The 20,166-nt window shown below is 42.8% G+C and overlaps 2 protein-coding genes across 8 annotated transcripts in view; both read right to left on the bottom strand.

Moving 5' to 3' along the window:
• Positions 1-20,166, bottom strand: part of dlg2 (discs, large homolog 2) — a 204,717-nt gene that overhangs the window by 123,082 nt on the left and 61,469 nt on the right. Inside the window, exon 1 of one of the 7 annotated variants that reach the window (XM_080435023.1) lies at positions 131-353. The exons of the other annotated variants lie outside the window; for them this stretch is intronic. Within the exon in view, the coding sequence (XP_080291149.1) occupies positions 131-157 (27 nt within the window). The 5' untranslated portion in view covers positions 158-353. Of the gene's footprint in view, positions 1-130; positions 354-20,166 lie in introns of those variants that run through there. 7 annotated transcript variants of the gene reach the window in all.
• Positions 13,699-16,239, bottom strand: LOC308090054 (RPA-related protein RADX-like; the record flags this gene model as incomplete). Its single annotated transcript, XM_080435085.1, has 1 exon — positions 13,699-16,239. One exon carries the CDS (start codon positions 16,237-16,239, stop codon positions 13,699-13,701), a length of 2,541 nt encoding a protein of 846 aa, XP_080291211.1.

Here is a 20,166-nt window from a genome sequence, read left to right as displayed (position 1 = left end):
TAACTCTCTCTCTCACACGGACACACTCTCACACACACGCACATGCAAACAGGTACATGTTTGTACCACTTCTGCATACTTCTATTTAAGACTAAACTCTCAATTGCTTTGGCAGTAAGCCTTATCTTACCTCCTCGCTCGCATCCTTCTCCTGCATCTCTGGGAATGTTCAGTGTCTGGAAGTGGATATGTGTGTGTACGCGCACGTGCGTGTGTGTATGTGGAGATTCAACCTGATACCGCTTGGCTGAGGAGAGCCCTCTTCAAACTACTGCCTGCACTCTGGCAGTCCTCAGACTGGCTGCTCATTGTGCCGGTGCGTATGTGTCTGTGTGGGTGTGTGTTCGCGCGCGTGTGCTTCTGTGGGTGTGTGTGTGTGTGCCAGCGTTGTCAGTGTTGTGGGACAGCAATGAATTGCTTCCCCATCGCTGCACCGGCAACTCTGCGGCAAACGAGTTCCCTCCCACTCCCCGCCCCATTGTAGGGAGCCAGCCTAGCCAACAGGGAACCACAGGCCAGGTCTGTCTACGCTGCTACACGGACACATTATCCTGTGACGCGCGTCAGTGAGGGAGAAACATAAAAGACAAGTGCACATGTAGTAAAGGCTGGAGAAAAGGGATGGACCGTTTTGCCGTAAGGGGGAGGTATCGATGTAAACAACAGCCTAATAGAGAGAGAATTATTTATTATGTAGTCATAAATAAATGTATGTTGGCAGTGTTAAGTTTGAAATGTTTGTCCTACTTTGAATCCCTATAACACACTTTGCCACAAAAAGGCTGGCTTTGTGAGCGGATGAGGTTCTAGGAGGAATCGAGCATTCTTACTCGCTGCGCCTATTGTTAAAGCGCTCAAGTCCTTGGGGAGACATTAAGCTATTGTCATGGCACAGCCAGAGATCAGACAACAGACCACAGTGTTTGCAGCCTCCAAGATACCAATAGTATTTATTTACCAACTAGCAGCAGTGACATACTGTAGGGCAGTGTGTGTGTGTGTGTGTGTGTGTGTGTGTGTGTGTGTGTGTGTGTGTGTGTGTGTGTGTGTGTGTGTGTGTGTGTGTGTGTGTGTGTGTGTGTGTGTGTGTGTGTGTGTGTGTGTGTGTGTGTGTGTGTGTGTGTGTTGCTACGTGCGTGTGTGTCAGTGGGTGCTTGTTTTATTTTTTAGCAGGTACGGTGTGAGGAATAAACCCACACGGTTTTAAAATGGCTCTTTGGGGCACACATAGATAAAAAACAACAATATACAACAGCCAACCACTAAGCTCAATACTTAAGCAACAAACAACGATAGTTGGCAACGGTTGCTACGCAGGGTGCCCTAATTAATGTGTGAGCCAACTTTATTAATGCGTAGGAGCATTATTTTATTTGTCTAGTGGATCTGATCTCATCATAACAACATTTATCAACTTCAAATTTCAACCATCGAACCACTACTTTTTTTTAATCATGTAAACTACTGTACTTAAGCTCTCAACTGAATATTCACTGTCTAAGTGGACAGATTCTTTTGACCGGTCAACTCACATTTCAGGTAAACATACAAATAAAATCCAGTGTGCTAATTAAAACTGTAACTGTGTGGTATGGTCTATAAAACTTTATAATTAGTCACATCTTTTTTTCTTTTCTTGTTTGGTGACAGATAATGACTTGTAACAATTGGCATAACATGAAATACTGTACATCAATGAATTATGGTCCACTTGTGTCCCCTAGCAAAAAGCACAGCACAGCATGCACGCACGCACGCATGCACATGCACGCACGAGCACGTGCACGCGCACGCGCACCCACACCCACCCACACCCACACACACACACACACACACACACACACACACATAGAGAGAGAGCTTGTCTCTCCCCTAGTGTCCAATTATATTCTTACATTACGGAAAACATAACATCTATATCATAGCAATCTTTATATGGGAGCAGATACAATTGCAGCTCATTGCTCACAATAGTAGATATTAGTAACAGTATTTTGTCTAATCATATGATATTGAATGATTCAGTCTTACCAAGAACTTTATGATAGAGAGGATACCGTTTTATGATGGAATTTGATCATAGTGTAAGGTCATTCGTATATCACATTACTGTATTTTACAACAATGTACAATCTATAAAAGGAACGTGTGGTCATAAGTTTTACTGAACACAATAATGATCTGGGTCACATTACCATAGTGTTTAACAATACCAAGTGGGCCATACCATCCATGACCAAAATTTGCATTTTAAAACAAAATTCCAGACGCCAGAGGGTCAAACCTATACTTAGTTGAACAGGGTTGCTTTTAAGAGCAGGCTGACCAGTGCTATCGTACACTCTCTCCCTCTCTGCCCATGGAAGAGGCAGTCCGACATTGATTGCCGTGGAATACATTTATATTTGATACACAGAATTATCACTCACACATTGCTGGTTATAGAGAACTTTAAATTACTGCAATTGCTTGTGTTCTGGATTAATTAAACTGAATGGTCTGGTGTGGTTATAGCAAACGCAGATCAAACATCATTTTATTTGTCTTTGATAAGCTTAACTGGCAACTGATGATAAAACACGTCAAAGTGGATGTGATGCAAGAGAGAGGGGAAAAAAACACTCCATGACCACACTTCTAGGCAAGATGACAGCGGTAAACTTGAATTTCATAGGATTAAGGAAGGAATAAGTCTTTGAAATGCAACATCAATAGTGAGTGAAATATAAGTCTTTCAGATCGGCTCTGGGATCTTGCATGCATGCCCGATGTGCGCCTGGCCCGAGTCCCGACATTTCCATTGCAGACGCACTCTTTTAAACAACCAAACGGATTTGGCATAGCGGGTGGTCTGAGGACCCGTAATGCGCTTTCCCATAAGCGTGTGGCCACGACAGCAATTTCACGGATAGTGCAACTACACGCCCATCAGTCACACCTCCAGGTGCGGGGAGGGAGTCGGCATAATGTTTAACGGGTAACGCAGCCGAACAATATCGTTTAGGGGCAATGTACTGTGAGCTTGTAGATCAGCTATTTATCACCATAAAAAAAGAAACATTTAAGGTACAAAATTGGTTAAAAACCAGGAAAAGACTTAACTTGTGCCATATCACAATATTACGATATTATAAAAATGCAGACGATATCTAGTCTCATATCACATCAACTGTATTGATCAGCCCAGGATCAATGATAGTTAATATATCCTGAGCACTGCAGGAAGTCCATAGAATAACAACATCAGACCAAAACACCATGAGGGTCCTGGGTTGAACCCAGCGACACGTGAATCAACCACTCTCATCATAGATTTATGCAGGTTTGCACGGAACAGGAACGCTGCAAAACAGCGCCACAGGTTCAATCAATTATTGATCAAAGGGAACACACGTGAGAGGGACTGGTTCCGAAGCGTAAGCGGCTGGTAAGGTGTGTCCGGTCTGTCTGATCTGAACAGCCGCGATGGTGGGAGAAGGAAAGAACAAACGGGAAGTAAGGGAAAAGAAAACTTGATGATTCATCATCTACCGTCACATTCTATGCCTGCGCCCAAAAGCCTACACTGCATCTTTGACTAAAGCCTCATTACGTACATGGTGACAAAAAAAACTGCAGCGCTTCACTCAACAAAAAACTCTTTATTTTTATTGAGCGATTCCGTCACACCAGAGCCATGCGTCACCTGATTTATGCAAGGTGATATTGCCGGACACTGGAAAGATACAGTTTGCCTGCTTATACATCATAACCACGACTTGATCCCACATGCCTTGGCAACATGATGCAGCCAAGACATGAGGGATCACAGGTGTTTAGGCTGCATTGCCTGTGGTCCCCTGAATCCAGGAATTTTACTCTAACCCCTCCACAGCACAGACACACCTTAAATACTTCCACTCCCCGTATGGATTTGAAACATGCAATTCATTCATCATGTGAGAGGTGAGGAGAGTGGTGTAGGAAGTGCAAATTAAGTGAGGGAATAGCTCTCTTTCCACTAGAATTATCCCCTAAATTAAGTATAAAAGGTCTCATTCAGGGTGTCTATACCACATAAGGGTTCTGTCTGAGTTCACAGAAGATGATCTTTATTTAATCTTAATTAGCAGGGAAACCCCACTGAGATACTTCATTTACATTAGCTCGCTGTGCATATAATGGAAACAAATCACTAGAGAATATAAAACCACATTACAATGGAGAGCTGGGTGATATGACTTCAAATCAATATCACAATTATTTCAAGCTGTTGCCTCAATAGATCGTTGAAATAAAATAAATAAAAAAGAATATCACAAATAACCCTGCTTCTTGATTATTCGATTAACCTGCATGAGCAAGATTAAGTTGGTTAGAGGTTCAAAATGTTTAGCTATATTTTGGATTAATTGCCCAGTCCTATTACAATAAAGGTCAGCGATCGCATTAGAGAAGAACATATTAATTATTTAATACATAATTAATTAATTAATTAATATTTAATTATGTAATATTGTCCGGAGGGCCTCTGGACATGCTGACCAATGCGATGCGATGCGATAAGAGAGTGCAGTCTAGCCAACACCAACTCGGGACTCCTGAATCTCTGCCCTCCACACTCTCCTATCCTATTTTCTATCTATCCTATCAGGGTCTTGAGCTCTACAGTGTTGTTAGCTAAACTGTTGCGCCGCAGCGCATCTACGTAGGTGGTGCGCTTCTTGTCTTTCCTGGCTCCCATAGTACTCCTCCCACATCCTGACCAGTTAAGATAACCAAGGTAATTTATAATTATCACTGGAAATCATCAGACACATTTCACAGCATGCTCTCTCTCTCTCTTCTCTCGCTCTCTCTCTTCTCTTTCTCTCTTTCACTCATAAAGGTGCACAGAATACACGGTCCCATCCCGTGAAATGTTACCACCTGCATTGAAAAGACCTAAAGAGACTGTACAAGATGTAAATATTTTTTCATATAACAAAAAAAAAAGTTTAAAAAAATGAAAAGTTACAATGGGTATAGGAATACTAAATACTAAATACTGAATCAAGCAACTTAAAAACTGTCCAGGGTGCTCACAAAAGCCTGATAAGATAAGTTAAAATGACGCCAAACATATTTGAAAGTGAAATATCCCTTTAACATGTTCTAACCATAAAGATTGGACAAAATAACATTTCATTCATAAAACAAACTTACCACTTTAAAGCACCCAATGACCACTTATAAGTAAGTAGGTCAGAAGGACTTATTGTCAGTATCAGGGGAGAACACAGGAGTCTATCCCCATTTCAATGCGCTAAACACGTGCCATGCTACTCAGTATATAGTAGCATGGCTTGTGGTGGTGCCAACTTATACTATAGTGACTTACAGTATACTCACACTATAATGCATGATAACAGTGGTTATCATGCAATCATATAACATGTTAAAAAAGCATTATATAATGCATTATAAAATTGGTATAATTACAACTATGATGACAATTGTAATACACTAGGATCCTTGTCAGTCTGAGTGACCTGCATTAGTACTTACTTATTTACTTAGGCTACTTACTTACTTGACATTATAAGTGATACTGTCTGAGTTCACAGAATGTGGCTTCCTAGAATGTGTTACTGAAGAGTTTTTCTAGCAAGTTCTCTCTTATCGTGTGTTCATTCATGCAGTGGCAGAACATTAGGTGCTATTGAGGGCCGTTTCTCACTGGATCCGTTTTCATTGAAAACGTTTCCCAATTCGAATACTGGCCTCAGTGGCCTGCATTCACATTGGGCATAGATCCTATCGCACCACAGAACACATGCATATACACCCCCGATCCTACAGGTGGCGGCATGCACATAGTGTTTCCCCTGTGGACACAGACGTCATCAACTATGCGACAGTGTTTGTGCTGGTCTCGCACAAATATGCGTTTAAATATGTTGAAAGCAAGGGGGCGGAGTTGCGGTGAGAACTGAATAACACTACTCATCATGAAAACATCATGCACCTTGAAATAAAATATTAATATTATCCAGTGATATAAAAACATTAGCTAATGTTTTCATATCACTGGATAATATTAATATTTTATTTCAAGGTGCCTTGACAAAATTAAAACACCATTACATTATTATGAATAGTATTAACCACATGAACCCCAGCATGGGGGGAACATAAGCCAAAAATAGCCAATCTACAAGCTCACAACGCGTTGTGAGCTTGTAGATCTGCTATTTTTGACAGAGAGATTTGGTGTTGACAGATAAAAGCGTCCAAGAAAAGTAGGTCCGTTTTTACTGAGAATAGAGGGTTTAAGTAGGCTACATAATAATAAAACAATAACTTTATTTATATAGCACTTTTCAAAACATGAGTTACAAAGTGCTGCTGAACAACCTATTTTACCTTATTTTATGCTACAATTGGAGAAAAGGTCAAATAAAAGATACACGTTTTTTTTAAGCATAAGGGAATAGCCTACCATAGTTAACAAGTAAGTTAATTCTGACAAGCAATAAATAAAACACATTTAAACAAACTAAAATGAGACCAAAATAACTTTGGTCTCGTTGCCCACATCAACAAACAAACAAATACAGACATACATGTGAATTACATCAATAATTATGAATGACAGATTCATATGGTAGAAGAGTGCAATTTATGACAATAAAGCACAGAGATGTTTCGTTTTTGTAGCCCACGTTTGTGTGTGAAACTGTAGAATTAATAAAAAGAAACTTCTCATTTATTTTGGATAGTAATTATTCTGCTATTCTTCATTATGCTCATTATAATATTATATTATATCTTATCTTCATATAACTGGTCCTCATAATGCTCATTATAATGTATTTTGGATAGTAATTTAATGTATTATTCTGCTATTCTTTATTATGCTCACATAAGCTATTTAGAAGGGATAAACTAAACTGTGCATTCAGGAGAAATTGCATCATGAGTGAAACGGCTATAGTCCTTGGGAAACTATAAACCTACGTAGGCCTACATCTAGATGAGTTACCATATTTACTTACAAATTTCAAATTACAAAGCCTTATAAGCTATATATTTCTGGGATGCATAGTAGCTGAAACTCCACAAGATATACTATATGCGCTGCTCGCGCACCTGAAATGCGCGATGGAGACCCGCCAATGTTTCATGACTGATAGACATGAAAGAATGCCCTTCACAGCTAATAGAGAATTTTAAATTTTAAGAATCGGTTCAGAATTGAATGAGTAAAATTGTTAGAAAGGCTCCCATAATATAAGTGCGCTATAACCTTAAGTGCGCAATGCATTCTGGGGCGTTTTCATTCATTCAGTAGCACCGGCTAGAAGAGCAGTGTTTTTGTTGGCTGTTTTTGTCGAGTTTATATACCGTCACCTATTCCAAATAGCGGGCCACTTCCGTCTAATGGTACGCTTGCTTTCACATTGCAGCTACCGTACCCGAAAACGCATGATCCGGATCCGAAACTGCCTCCGGAGGTGGTTTCGGGAACGGAACGGTGATCCGTTTCGCGGGTCGATTCGCTACATTCACACTAGCCAAGCGGTCTGGAATGCGCACCCGGGACCTGAGTGTGAAACGGCCCTGAGGCTACTGTGCAGCCAAGGTCAAGATGATAACAATAAAGCATCAAAATGGTATTACAGTAGGATATCGTTGCAGTCGGGCAGAAACCTCTAATTTCCATATTTTAACTTTTTGTGTTTTTTTGTAAAATGAATGTCCTACTTGATCATACTGTAACTATGCGGCTTCGTGCCACATTTTGAGCTTGTCGATCTGCTACTTTTGATATTTTTTTATTTGAATCCTGAAAAGTTAAAGACGGGGTGCCGTGATTTTCAGTGATCCCCCCCCCCCCAAAACATAATCATCAGGTATTATGGTTATACTAGGAGGAAGATTTTTTTCAAAAAAGTATACAGAAAGTGTTAAAATTATGTTTTTATGTGGACACGCCTCCAGTTCATTAAGTATACCTGGTTCTCACCTTAGCACCTCCTCCACCACCTTAGCACCACCCACCTGTCCTAGTCCCTCCTCCTCCTCATGCCCACACCTGTTGTGTTATGATAATGAGGGGGAGGGTATAATTTTACTGTGTCATTAAAGTGCTGTTTTTCTATTCGCACGTTTGACCCTCAAGGTTTCAGCCTACAGGAAGAAACTCAAAATAGTCAGAGAAGACATAAAACACCATAAAAACACCAGCAGGGGGCTTAATGAAGTTCTATCAACCTGAAACATAGACACATGAAAAACAGAAAAAGTGCAAAACCATGGCACCACCTCTTTAACAGTTTTAGACATATGAGGTTTCCACCGGCAGAGACGATATGCTACTGAAACCAGGTGTTTGTGAAGAAAAGATAACGGCTGACTCCTCTACAAACAATCAATATAACTTTCTATATGGAGAGACACTGAGACACTATTCTGAAATGTATGCTTGCAATGCCTAAAAAATTTCGATTATCTTCCTAGCAATTTTTCTATTGATTACTTTTTCGATTATTGAATAATCGAGAAGCACATTTTCTTGATACATTAAACTACATTATCAACGAATCAAGGCAAAGAAATGTGAGTGTGTCAAGTCTCCTTAGCTTCTCTTTGGTACTAGAAGAGAAATATCACAGTTTTTGGAAACATTAGTTGGTTGTTAACTACGTTAACAGTACTGTGTGTGTGTGTGTGTGTGTGTGTGTGTGTGTGTGTGTGTGTGTGTGTGTGTGTGTGTGTGTGTGTGTGTGTGTGTGTGTGTGTGTGTGTGTGTGTGTGTGTGTGTGTGTGTGTGTGTGTGTGTGTGTGCGCGTGCGTGCGTGTGTGTGTGTGTTAAGCACAACATCATTTAAGTTAATTTACTTAAGTTCTGAGGTCTGCAGTTCCTGATAGCTCTGAGGGGGATTAGCTTAGCTTTGAGAATTAAAAATGGCTGTTGGGCCAGCAACAAGACAACACATTTGCTGTGTTAACACCTTTCGTTAAATGCTCTGTAGTACCACTTGCATTTAGGCTTGCTTGTATCTTTTGCCTTTCCTTGCTAATGCGAAATATTTCCAAACGGCACTCCTGCCGTTGTCTATGCAACCAAAACTGGTCACAGAGGCTCTGCACTTGCCATCTTTAATGAGATACAGTAACACCAAAACAAACTGCAGCGAATGAGATGATGAGAACAAGACAACACTGTGTCACAGTGAGTGAGTGAGTGAGTGAGTGAGTGAGTGAGTGAGTAACTGATTGACTGACTGACTGACCGACCGACCGACCGACCGACCGACCGACCGACCGACCGACCGACCGACCGACCGACCGATTACAACTATGAAAAAAGCTGGTCCCATGAAGAAAAGGTGGAGGACTTCCACAGGCCAGATTTATTGCAGGGAGTCAGCATACTTTATTATTGTGAAGATTATCATGCATTGCGCCTTTTTTTTCTCTCTGTCAAACACCAGATAGGAACTGGCAGGAGGGGAGGTCGTGGGTGGAGAGGTGCAGAGAGACCTGACTGAGACTGGCAAAACAGGCCTGATGGTTCTGCATACTCCTCCAGCATGAAGACACTATGACGGCCTTATTCCTGTGTATTTACAGGCGTGCATTAAGCTAGTCTCAGCAGAAAATAAATAAGCACAACCACACTGTGGTGTCTGTGACTGCTGACAAATTGTCCTCGATCCCAGCAACACTCTGGGCTGACTGTAAATATGATGTGGGTTTGATCAGTAATGTGACACCTTTGTCCTTTCATGCTTTTTCATTATGTTTCTCACACACTTTGTAACTCTGTTTTAAAAAAGTGCTAAACAAACTATTCAGGCCTGATGGTTCTGCATACTATGACTGCCTTATTCCTGTGTATTTACAGGCGTGCGTTAAGCTAGTCTCAGCAGAAAATAAATAAGAAGCTCCTGGGGGTCCCTGGAACAACATATTTTCATCGGGCTCGGCGGCCAAAAACATATAATTTTTGGGGTCCATGACATGAAAAGGTTTGAGAACCACTGATATAACAAGGTTAGGATTTAGAAGACATTTGAAAAGATTTACACAAATGTTCATGATTAGCCAAATAAATCTAAAATGAAACAGATGCGTTCTCGGATTGAATGGGTTAAAGAAATTCAGCATGAGCCACTGGATCCTCAGGAGGACATTCAACAACAGAACCCCCGAGAGCATCCTGACGAGCTATGAGAACTGCATCACCCTCCTTGACCACAATCGGTTAAGAGTGCTGCCATCAGGCAGGCAGGCAGGCTAGGCAAGCGATACCTTTGTATCAAAAGCCATTATGACCAGACTATGGAACACTTTCCACCAGTCAACCATCCGGCTGTTGAACAAGTGCTGAGCCCCGTCGCCCCCCACCAAACTCTGATAAGTAAACGCCTTTTACCGCTGTACCATAGAAAGTATCCTCACCTACTGCATAACAGCTTGGTGTGGCAACTGCACTGTCTTGGAATGGAAATCACTGCAGAGAGTGGTGAAAACCAACTCGCTCATCAGCTGAGTCTATCTACCACAAACGTTGTCGGCCTGAGGCCCTCTACTGTACATCATTATGGACGCCTCCCTCTGTATGTGCCTCCAGACCAAATACTCTTTCTAGGTTCAGGATAACTTTTTTTTTCTTTTTTCCTCAGCTATTATTCTGTTGAACTCCATATCTTCTCTCCCCCTGTACCCTCTACCCCCTTTGCTACTGTCTATTACTGTATACAGTCATTTATATGTATTATTATCTATACTCTATGCACTTTACCGCTTCTTTGCACTGGGCCAATGCCACCAAAATAAATTTGTTGAACATTATTGTCCAATGACAAAATAAATCAATCAATCCATCCATCCATCACTAATACCTTTTTATTAGTCATTATTACGTTGTCATTATTCTTATTTTCCTTGCCTCTGCTAACATGTACATGTAGGAGGATGGGGATGACTGCTGCAGCTTTCTTCCGACAAGAGAATTGATAAAAGCATCACATGATGACACAGAGGTGGTATGATCCCTGAGTAAAAGAGAGACTCCTCTGACTCTTCACAGCCTCTTCACGAGACCACAAAATAAAATAATTTGCCTCAGTTGATGCAAAGCTCTGTCTCAGCTCCAAGGCAAGCAGGAGGGTCTCAGCTGTCGGGAGAGTGTCTCACCCCTTTGTGATCATGAGGAGAGGAAGAGAAACTAGACGGGTCGCAATTCTGGGAAATTGCAGAGTGTGGTTGCACCGACGCTAGTCGCGGGTCGCTGTCGCCGGGACTCGAGGAATACGCTGGGAGGAATACCGTCGGAGGCTGTGCCAATTACATTGTCACGTAACTCCTTAGATCACTTGCGTTTCATTTTGAGAGGATTGATCCCCCCAAAATAAGGTTTTTGCATCAAACGGTTACATTCTGAGCATTTGTGGCGCCCCCTATGGATCAAAGTGGAAATTATTTTGGAGATTTCTTTAGTAAACCACCCTCGACATGTGATCAAAATTTGGGATCGATTGGACGTTTTGTTTGTGATTTTTGGCATTTTTGATAAAACGGGCCCCTCCCACTAACTTCGGAAGCCAATTACGGACGAACGGTAAGGACTATCAAAATGCCGTTTGGATATGTTTATCGCATGGGTCCAGAGATCATGTGTACCGATTTTTGTGAAATTTGGACAAAATATATGGGAGGAGGAGCTAAAAGTGTGTTTTGAAGAAAATTCAAAATGGCGGAAAATCTATCCTGACGCAAATGGGCGTGGCCTATATGGGGAGTTGCGTCATGACCCAAGGAATCTAGGGAAAAAGACATTTTGATTTTACGACCTACGGTTCAAGAGTTATAGGCCAAAACGTAAAGGGGGCTGTTATAGCGCCCCCATGTGGCCGATTAGTGTAATTATTTTTTCAATAATTTCGCACTAAATTATGAACCTCCCCTCCAAATCTGGTAACTCTAGCTCTTACGGTTTCTGAGAAAGAAATACTTGAATTTGAGTTTTTTCACTTTTTCATTAAAGTGGATGGGGAAATTTAATGCACTAATAAATCAATATCAATAAAACTATGCAACCAATCTCTTAGCAAAATACAAGCACACTATTCCCGGTGAGGCCGGTCATTTTGACATATGGCACTAAATTGGGAAAAATAAACTGTGGGCTGTGATGCGATTTGAAATATTGTTTATCTATAATACGGAATAAAGTGCGAGGATTACTATAGTCTGGTTGCCCTGTTAGGGCAACCACACTAATAAGAACACCAAGGACATTCTGCTTGCTGAGTGTGATTACTGTGTGCAAAATTTAACAGGAAAACAAAACGTGTGCGTTTGTTTTGTAGAAGGGCAACTTGTGATTAAAACAATACTGACTTCCATCACGTTGCACTTGGATGAAATATTCTTTCTCCCACATTCTTACCCAAATGGACCCCCCGCACAGCGTTAAATTAACACTCAGGATTTACTGTGCAAATGTGTGCGCGTGCACGCACGCACGCACACACACACACACACACACACACACACACACACACACACACACACACACACACACACACACACACACACACACACACACACACACACACACACACACACACACACACACACACACACACACACACACACACACACCTCCCCCACACACAGAGCGTTACATAAACTGTATTCCATGGTGTCACTCTACAGTGCTCTGCGGAAAAACGGCAACTAAAGTAGTATTTCACTGCAGCAGGTTTCAGCTGTGTACAGTACCGTAGATACCTAAACTCAGCATGCATCTGTATATTATACAGTTGGAATATGACAGTGGGAGTATGTTTACATTCTAGGTATAAGACATTTTCTACCGACCTACGCTGTTAAACATATCATTTACCATAATGATCACTGAAAAACATCACATTAGATCAACACCTAGTGAGGGTTAGCCTCATTACACTCTTATGTAAGAGTGCACAAGAAATAAGCAATTGCTAATCTTACAATAAATGTGTGAAATCTGTGTCCGTCTGTCTGTCTGTCTGTCTGTCTGTCTGTCTGTCTGTCTGTCTGTCTGTCTGTCTGTCTGTCTGTCTGTCTGTCTGTTTGTTTGTGTGTCTGTGTGTCCGACTGTAGACATTGCGGACAACCCAAGGGAGCTCCGTGCCCAGCGTCGAGTCGGTCAAATCGGTGGTTGTACAGAACCGGCAATCAAACTGCTACGCCTATGTACAGGCATATATGGAGATTCGGTTGTCCAGAAGTGCTGATCCAACCACTATGCCCATATATGGTTATACGCATATATGGGACCGACCAACATCAAACACGGCACGCACATTGGCGAGGACCTGAGGGAGTGCGGTGCCCGCCGCCGAGTCAGTCGGATAAGCGGTTGTCCGGAAATGCCGATCCAACCAATATGTCCATATATGGGCATACTGTATACTGACATCAGGGATCTCCATATATGGGCATAAAAGGGACGGGGACAGACAGATACAGAGATCTCCATACAGTATTAGATAAAAGGGACACAAACAGACAGACAGATGGGTACAACGGGTACTATTTTATTTTATCTCTTTATTATTCATTTTTATAGACAGCTCAATTTTATTAAAGGCTCAAACATGAGTTGCTTTGACTATCAACAATCACAATGTTGTGTCGTAATAAACTAATGACTTGGGAATCCCTTCCTGCCTCCAACACCTAGGCCACATTGACATCTGTCATTCTGTACACCTTACTGATAAGGACCTCCACTTTATCACCACCCAGATGACACAGGTCAAGGACGCACACAAGATGTGTGTCTTTTAGTTCCTCTGCTGTCTTCAGGATTTCCTCTGGGTGTGGAGAGCATGCCTCACTCTGGTTCACAGGTTCACTGAGAGGGCAAAGGAAACCTGACTCAAGGCACGACAGCACTGTGTTGCCATGGGGTTCCTGCACAAGCCCTACAGCTCTGGGGTCCCCAGAACACATAACGGGAAAGAACGCAGCATCTATGGCAATCTCCCTGTTTATGCCTAATATTGTTACTTGGTAGTATCCTGGGCAGTCCACATTTGATCTGAAATCTGTGGGTTGCTCAGGTGCCCACCGGGAAGGATGAAGGTTAATCCAGTGCAGGAGAAGGTCCTTGTCATCATATTCAAACCTCTGCGCAAAGCTTTCTTGGAACAAACCAACTTGGCATAGATGATCTGATACTTCTGCTCTTTGCTTGGGCCAAGCATCACTTTCCCAGGACAACCGACCACATTTGGGGTGAGCCTGTAGGTCAGCTGATGGGCTTGGATTTATGTCTTCCTGTCCGTTATACTCCTCATCCTGCTGTTCCTCTTTCTGGGAGGAAAAGAGGAACTGTCTCAATCGACTCGTCCTGCTCTCGTCCTGCTCTTGTCCCTCTGCTGTAGACCCAGGCCCATCCAACCTTCTTGTTTGAGTCCTAGCACAGGTCATGTAGGGTTGCTGGGCATCCATCTTTTTACGTCTTCTTTTTCGTTTGTTTCCCAAGACATTCTCAGTGGAGGGAGATGTTTCCATCAGCACCTCTGTCCTCCGATCACTGTGTGCGGCTGACACACTTTCTGACTGTTCTGACACATGTTCCTGGTCTGAATCTGCCTTCTTTGGGAATTTCAGATATCTGACAGCCATGATCTGTCCTTGAATTGCAAGTCTTTTATGCTGTCTGTATTGAAGTGATTCTAGCTCCCTCTTCAACTCAGCTGCAGCAACCAGAGGAATGTCAGATGAGCCATCTGCCACCGACTGAATGAAGATCTGTGGGGGGTGAGGGAAGCAATAATGGCCACCAACAATAGACTTCTGAAGCATGACGTTGTCTTTCAGGGTTTTGGTCCACTGGAGGAAACTCTTCACCCTTGGGTCAGACACATATGGCCGACCTTTGTGATATCCTGTAATGAATATCTCTGTCTCACAACTGCTTGTGAGATAAGGCAATGAGCCTTTCACTTGGCATACCCTCATTTGAGTGCAAACCAAGAACGTCATTGGGCAGATAGAATTGAAGATGTCTGGCCTAGAGGAGGAAAAAAACTCTAAGATAAAGGGATGCTTCGATGTCCCATCCACTGCATGGACCCAGCGATATGCCCAGTATTTGTCTAGTTTCTTACTCTTCACTCTCTCAACACGACTTACAAATGTTACCAAACCGATGACATCACATGCTGAGCCGTTGGCCAAATTGTCCAAGTCTGACCTGGTGGCAAATTGGTAGGCAACCTCAGGCAATGCCCATTGACATGGTACACATTTTGGTGAGATTACAGTAATGACTGCAGCTGGGCTCAGAGGATTCAGGCAGATCTCTACTGAGTTAAATATCTTCATTCTGTGGTGGTCCATTTGAGGCCAGGACCTTTTAGTATAGCTCTGCTTCAGGGTATAGCTTTGGAGGTACAACACTGTTCCTACATTCAGTCTCTGGTACCACTTTGGGCAAAGCTCATTCCACAAAACAAGTGACATTATGCCACTCTGGTCTGCAACTTCAAAGTATGCCTGATATGGGTAATGAAATGGGTCAGGTCCAGATTTTCCATAGTAGCGTAATCTTGATTTTTGTATTATCCTCACTAGAAGAGGGAGGCGTTTCCTTTGGTTTCTAAAAGAGGACTCAAGGTCACACACACGGGTAATCTTAGACACGTCCAGCACCACATCAGATGGAGGGCCATCTGAGGCCCATATGCTGCCTTCGGGATCCTCATTATTCCAGAGAGAGAGGTAATGTTTTCGGCTCACCTGAAGGGGCATGTCATATTGCAGTGCCATATTTCCGATGCCATCCCTGACCAACACAGGGAGGGAATTCACATCCCTCACAGTTGGTAGTACAGCAGAACCCTTTGAACCACAACTTCTGACGTTTGTGACGCAAATGTAACCATGGCCCAGTCTCCTTTCGTTGTAAACAAAGGAGCAGTCAGTGATGTTGATATCAATTCCACTCCGAAGGACATTTGTGTGCACCAGGTGATTTAAACTGTGATGAAGAACGCATTTAGTTTGCCACACTCCATCAGTGAGCGTCACATCGTAGCTGTACGTGTCATCAGACCGGTGCTGATGCTGCTGTGACAAGTATCTGTGAAGTCCAATGACAGCGACAGGGACCTCTTCATCTATACGGAGTGTGAGAGACTGACTGGAACACAGCCGTTGCAGGGTTGTATGCAAAAAAGAAACTGCTGGAATATCTGAAGCCTGAGACATACTGCCTCTGTTATTAGCGCACTATTAACACTGTGTCGCTTCAATGGTAGCTAGCGTACATTAGCCCACCCACTAGCGTCAGCTAGCGATGTCATAAGTACATGCCCATATATGGGCATATACTTATGACATCAGCGAACTCAGACTATGAGCATAACACACACACACACACACACTCACACTCACACACACACACACACACACACACACACACACACACACACACACAGAGATCACCATATATGGGCATAAAGGCGACACAGACAGATAGAAGGTTACAAAGAAAATATCGACCTGGCCTGGACTCCGTATTTCTCCATGCCCGACACAGAACTCCATATATGGGCATAAAAGGTACAGACAGACAGACGGGTACAACGGGTATTCAAACGCAAACAACACTTATTGCATAACCGGGTTTTGGCAGTTAATATGCAAAAATGTCACATACTACCGCTTTGTAAACAGGAAATTACAGGCTGGTGTGCTGACAGATTACAGGCTGGTGTGCTGACAGAGGTCATCGAGCTGGGACTGCCAGTTTCAAATTAAAAAGCTATATAGAGAAAACAACTTGCAAAAATGTTAGTTTTATCATTCTCCTTTGAGACGACGGAGACAACACTCCCAAAGACAAGTTGATTAATTTACTTTTTCCAGAAGTGAGCTCCCTTCCGCTATGTGTTGCACTGCAGGACTACAGTGTTCCTTTACATCAAACTTAGTATACATCTGTACAGGCACATATTATTTAACTACATGTATACTCGGTTAGAATTAGTATACTGTACATCTGTAAAGGCACATATTATTTTACTACATGTATACTCGGTTAGAATTAGTATACATCTGTACAGGCACATATTATTTTACTACATGTATACTCGGTTAGAAATAGTATATAGTATGAAACTGGAACAGCTTAGTGGCTAGCATGACCTGTGCTTAACTTTTTTCTCCCAGTTTAGTAATGTCAATTCCCGTATTCCCCATATAGGCTATGTATTGTAGTCCATTGTCACTGCTTACTCCTACAAACAGTCCTAGCTCCTAGAGAGAGTACAGACAATCACATGTCTCCTCTAATACAAGCTTCTTTTCACCTGACAGTGAGAGTTTCACAGGGAGGATATAACGCACGTGGAGGTAGATGCCATTCTTCTCAGTTTCACACCCCACATGTGCCTTGATCAACCTGTTGGATTCACTAATGCAGCGACAGACCCGCCCTTCCAAAATGGATACACAACCATGAACATGATCAATTGTGTTCAGAGTTGGAACCTTAGTTTCTACCCCTGTGCCTCCTAGATGCCCCAGTAGGGTTAGGTTTAGACAAGTTAGGAATTGGCTGTGGATGGGGTTGGCTTGACTGAGGCGTAACAATCAGTTGGTTAAACTTACGTCTGGGTGTTTGGCATATCATTCAACAAGAGCTTTGTGTCATATGCATGCTGTCTTGGGAGCACAGAGTGGTGTTATGTGGGCAGATGCGCCAGCCAGGCAAGCTGAATATAGTGGGAGGTATCAAAGATGCTCTATAGAATATATTTTTGGCGCCAGCCTCCCTGTTACCGTGGTAACTGTCCATCGATTCAGTGCTTAGCAGCATTACAGAATGGAGAAGGATCTCCACCATCCCTTTTTTCCTTCTTTATTTTTCCCCTCAGAGCTTGTGGTGGAGATGAAGTGAGGGAAGAACAGAGAGAGAGAGAGAGAGAGAGAGAGAAAGAGAGAGAGAGAGAGAGAGAGAGAGAGAGACAGGGGTGGGTGGTGAGCTACGGAGGACGAGGGCAGAACGTGCACCTTTGTGAGAAAAGAGGAGGTGGACATTTGTGGGTTGAAACAGATTAGATTAGGCTAGATTATAATCTTGAAAAAGATTAGGTTGCTGCTTGCTGACTATTCAATATCATCTTCACAGGACTGCCCCATAGCAAACAGGGCCCTCTCCATCAGTAAGTGTGAACCAGACTAGGGTTGAAACAGATTAGATTAGGCTAGATTATAATCTTAAAAATCACACCCAGTGTGAAGTGGGCGGTGTGGTCATCACAGTGGTCATCATAGTGATGGAATCTCACTTTAAAGTGCATAATCCTATTTATAGGTTATTAATGTCATCATGTGTCTCGCTAGCCAATCACAGTGCTGAATAGAGTCAGCCAATAGAGTCAGCCAATCACAGTACAGCTAGGGGTGTACTAATGAGCCAATCACAATACAGCTAATGAGGTGTCCCAACCCCACTTATAGGGGCGGCTACAACGCCCAAAAAATAATAGGTTGTTGCTTGCTGACTATTCAATATCATCTTCACAGGACTGCCCCATAGCAAACAGGGCCCTCTCCATCACTAAGTGTGAACCAGACTTCTTGCAGTTCTCTCAGTTTCACCCCCCCCCCCCCCCCCGCGTGAGTTCTGCCTCCACTTTTAGGTCGCTTCACTTGCTGTTCACAGATAATTGTACCTGCTGTCACCTCACCAGTCACCATCAAATTGCTTAGGTTTGCCGACCATCACTCATTCCAAAAATGCTGATTTGCAAGATTGTGCAAACAAAGCTTGTGTATATATAATTAGCACTCTACTACGTGGTTCACAATATTTCTGGGGCTAAGGCACATCAAAGGTCAAACCCATCTGGTAGGTCAAGGCGGTCTGGTTATCAGAAGGTCACCGCTTCGAGAGCAACCCCTAACAGGTTTCGGTACCCAGCATTGGCTGGGTTATTGCGTGGTTGAAATAGGCTCTCCCCTTCCGTATCTCCTCCCTCTCTCTCACTCCCTCCCCCTCTCACTCTCCCTGTCATCCTCTCCATCCCCCTCTCCCCATCCCTTTCTCCTTCTTTCCCTGTTTCTCTGTCATCAGGGATCTCCATATATGGGCATGTGACGTCTTTCACAACAGAAACTGTTGCCTAACGTTGAGGGTCTCCATAATGGGCATACATGTACAGCTGTTGCCTAACAATATTGATTTGTGCTGACCGCAGGGATCTTCATTTATGGGCACAAATCGGGGCCTTACACACTGACTGATTTCCACTGAAGTCATAATGTCCATGCTCACCCGCCCACCACAACTTGAACTTTATACAGTAGATTATACAAAGAATGTAGACCTCATATCAGCCATACAGATGGAGAGGAGAGAGAGAAAGCAATCAAGAAAGCAATCTGTGTAGACTTTTTTCATAGCTCGCTGTATGCCAGGCAAGCTGTCATTGTCTTGCTGTAAGTGCGTCATCATCTGATATGTGTGGTAAAGATCAGCACTAGTTGGCCATCACCTGAGTCGGTCAAATTCGAGCCAATCAGCGTACAGTTGAGTACTAGGAGAAGCGACGTGGGGAAGCGGAATAACCAGCATTTATCACATGCTGAACAAATCTGATAACAACCAGATTTGTTCAGCAACCTGATCATATATAGTAACTTTATGGAAGCGACTCACTACTGCCGGTTGGGCACTTTGTCTAAGAATTCTAATTGTGTGCTCGAAACTATTTATAGTTTCTTCCCAAAACTTTGCCACACTACTAGTACATATTTCCACCTAGAAACTCCATTCAAACTGTACACAATTCTGCTTACTGTGGAAACTCCAACCCCCACACACACCCTAAGTACTATAAAATAATGTACAGTACTTTTACAATGCACAGTATAAATATTAGGTACTTTTACTTCCCATTTTTGTTACAGTACTTCAACTCCACATATCAGATGCAAATATTGTACTTTTTACTCTAATTACAGCATTTGAGAGCATTGAGAGCTGTCGCCTCACAGCTAGAAGGTCCTGGGTTCGATTTCCGCCGGGGACACTGTGGGCGCTGGGGGCGTGTTCTCTCCTCTGCGTCATCAGTGCCCATACCCTAGGTGGGGTTGGCGAAAGAGCCTTTCTGTGTGGAGTTTGCATGT

This window comes from Gymnoscopelus braueri (assembly GCF_963280865.1).
Source record: "Gymnoscopelus braueri genome assembly, chromosome: 8".
NCBI lineage: Eukaryota > Metazoa > Chordata > Actinopteri > Myctophiformes > Myctophidae > Gymnoscopelus > Gymnoscopelus braueri.
Note: the sequence above shows the minus strand (reverse complement) of the source record. Positions and strands in the feature narration are given on the sequence as shown.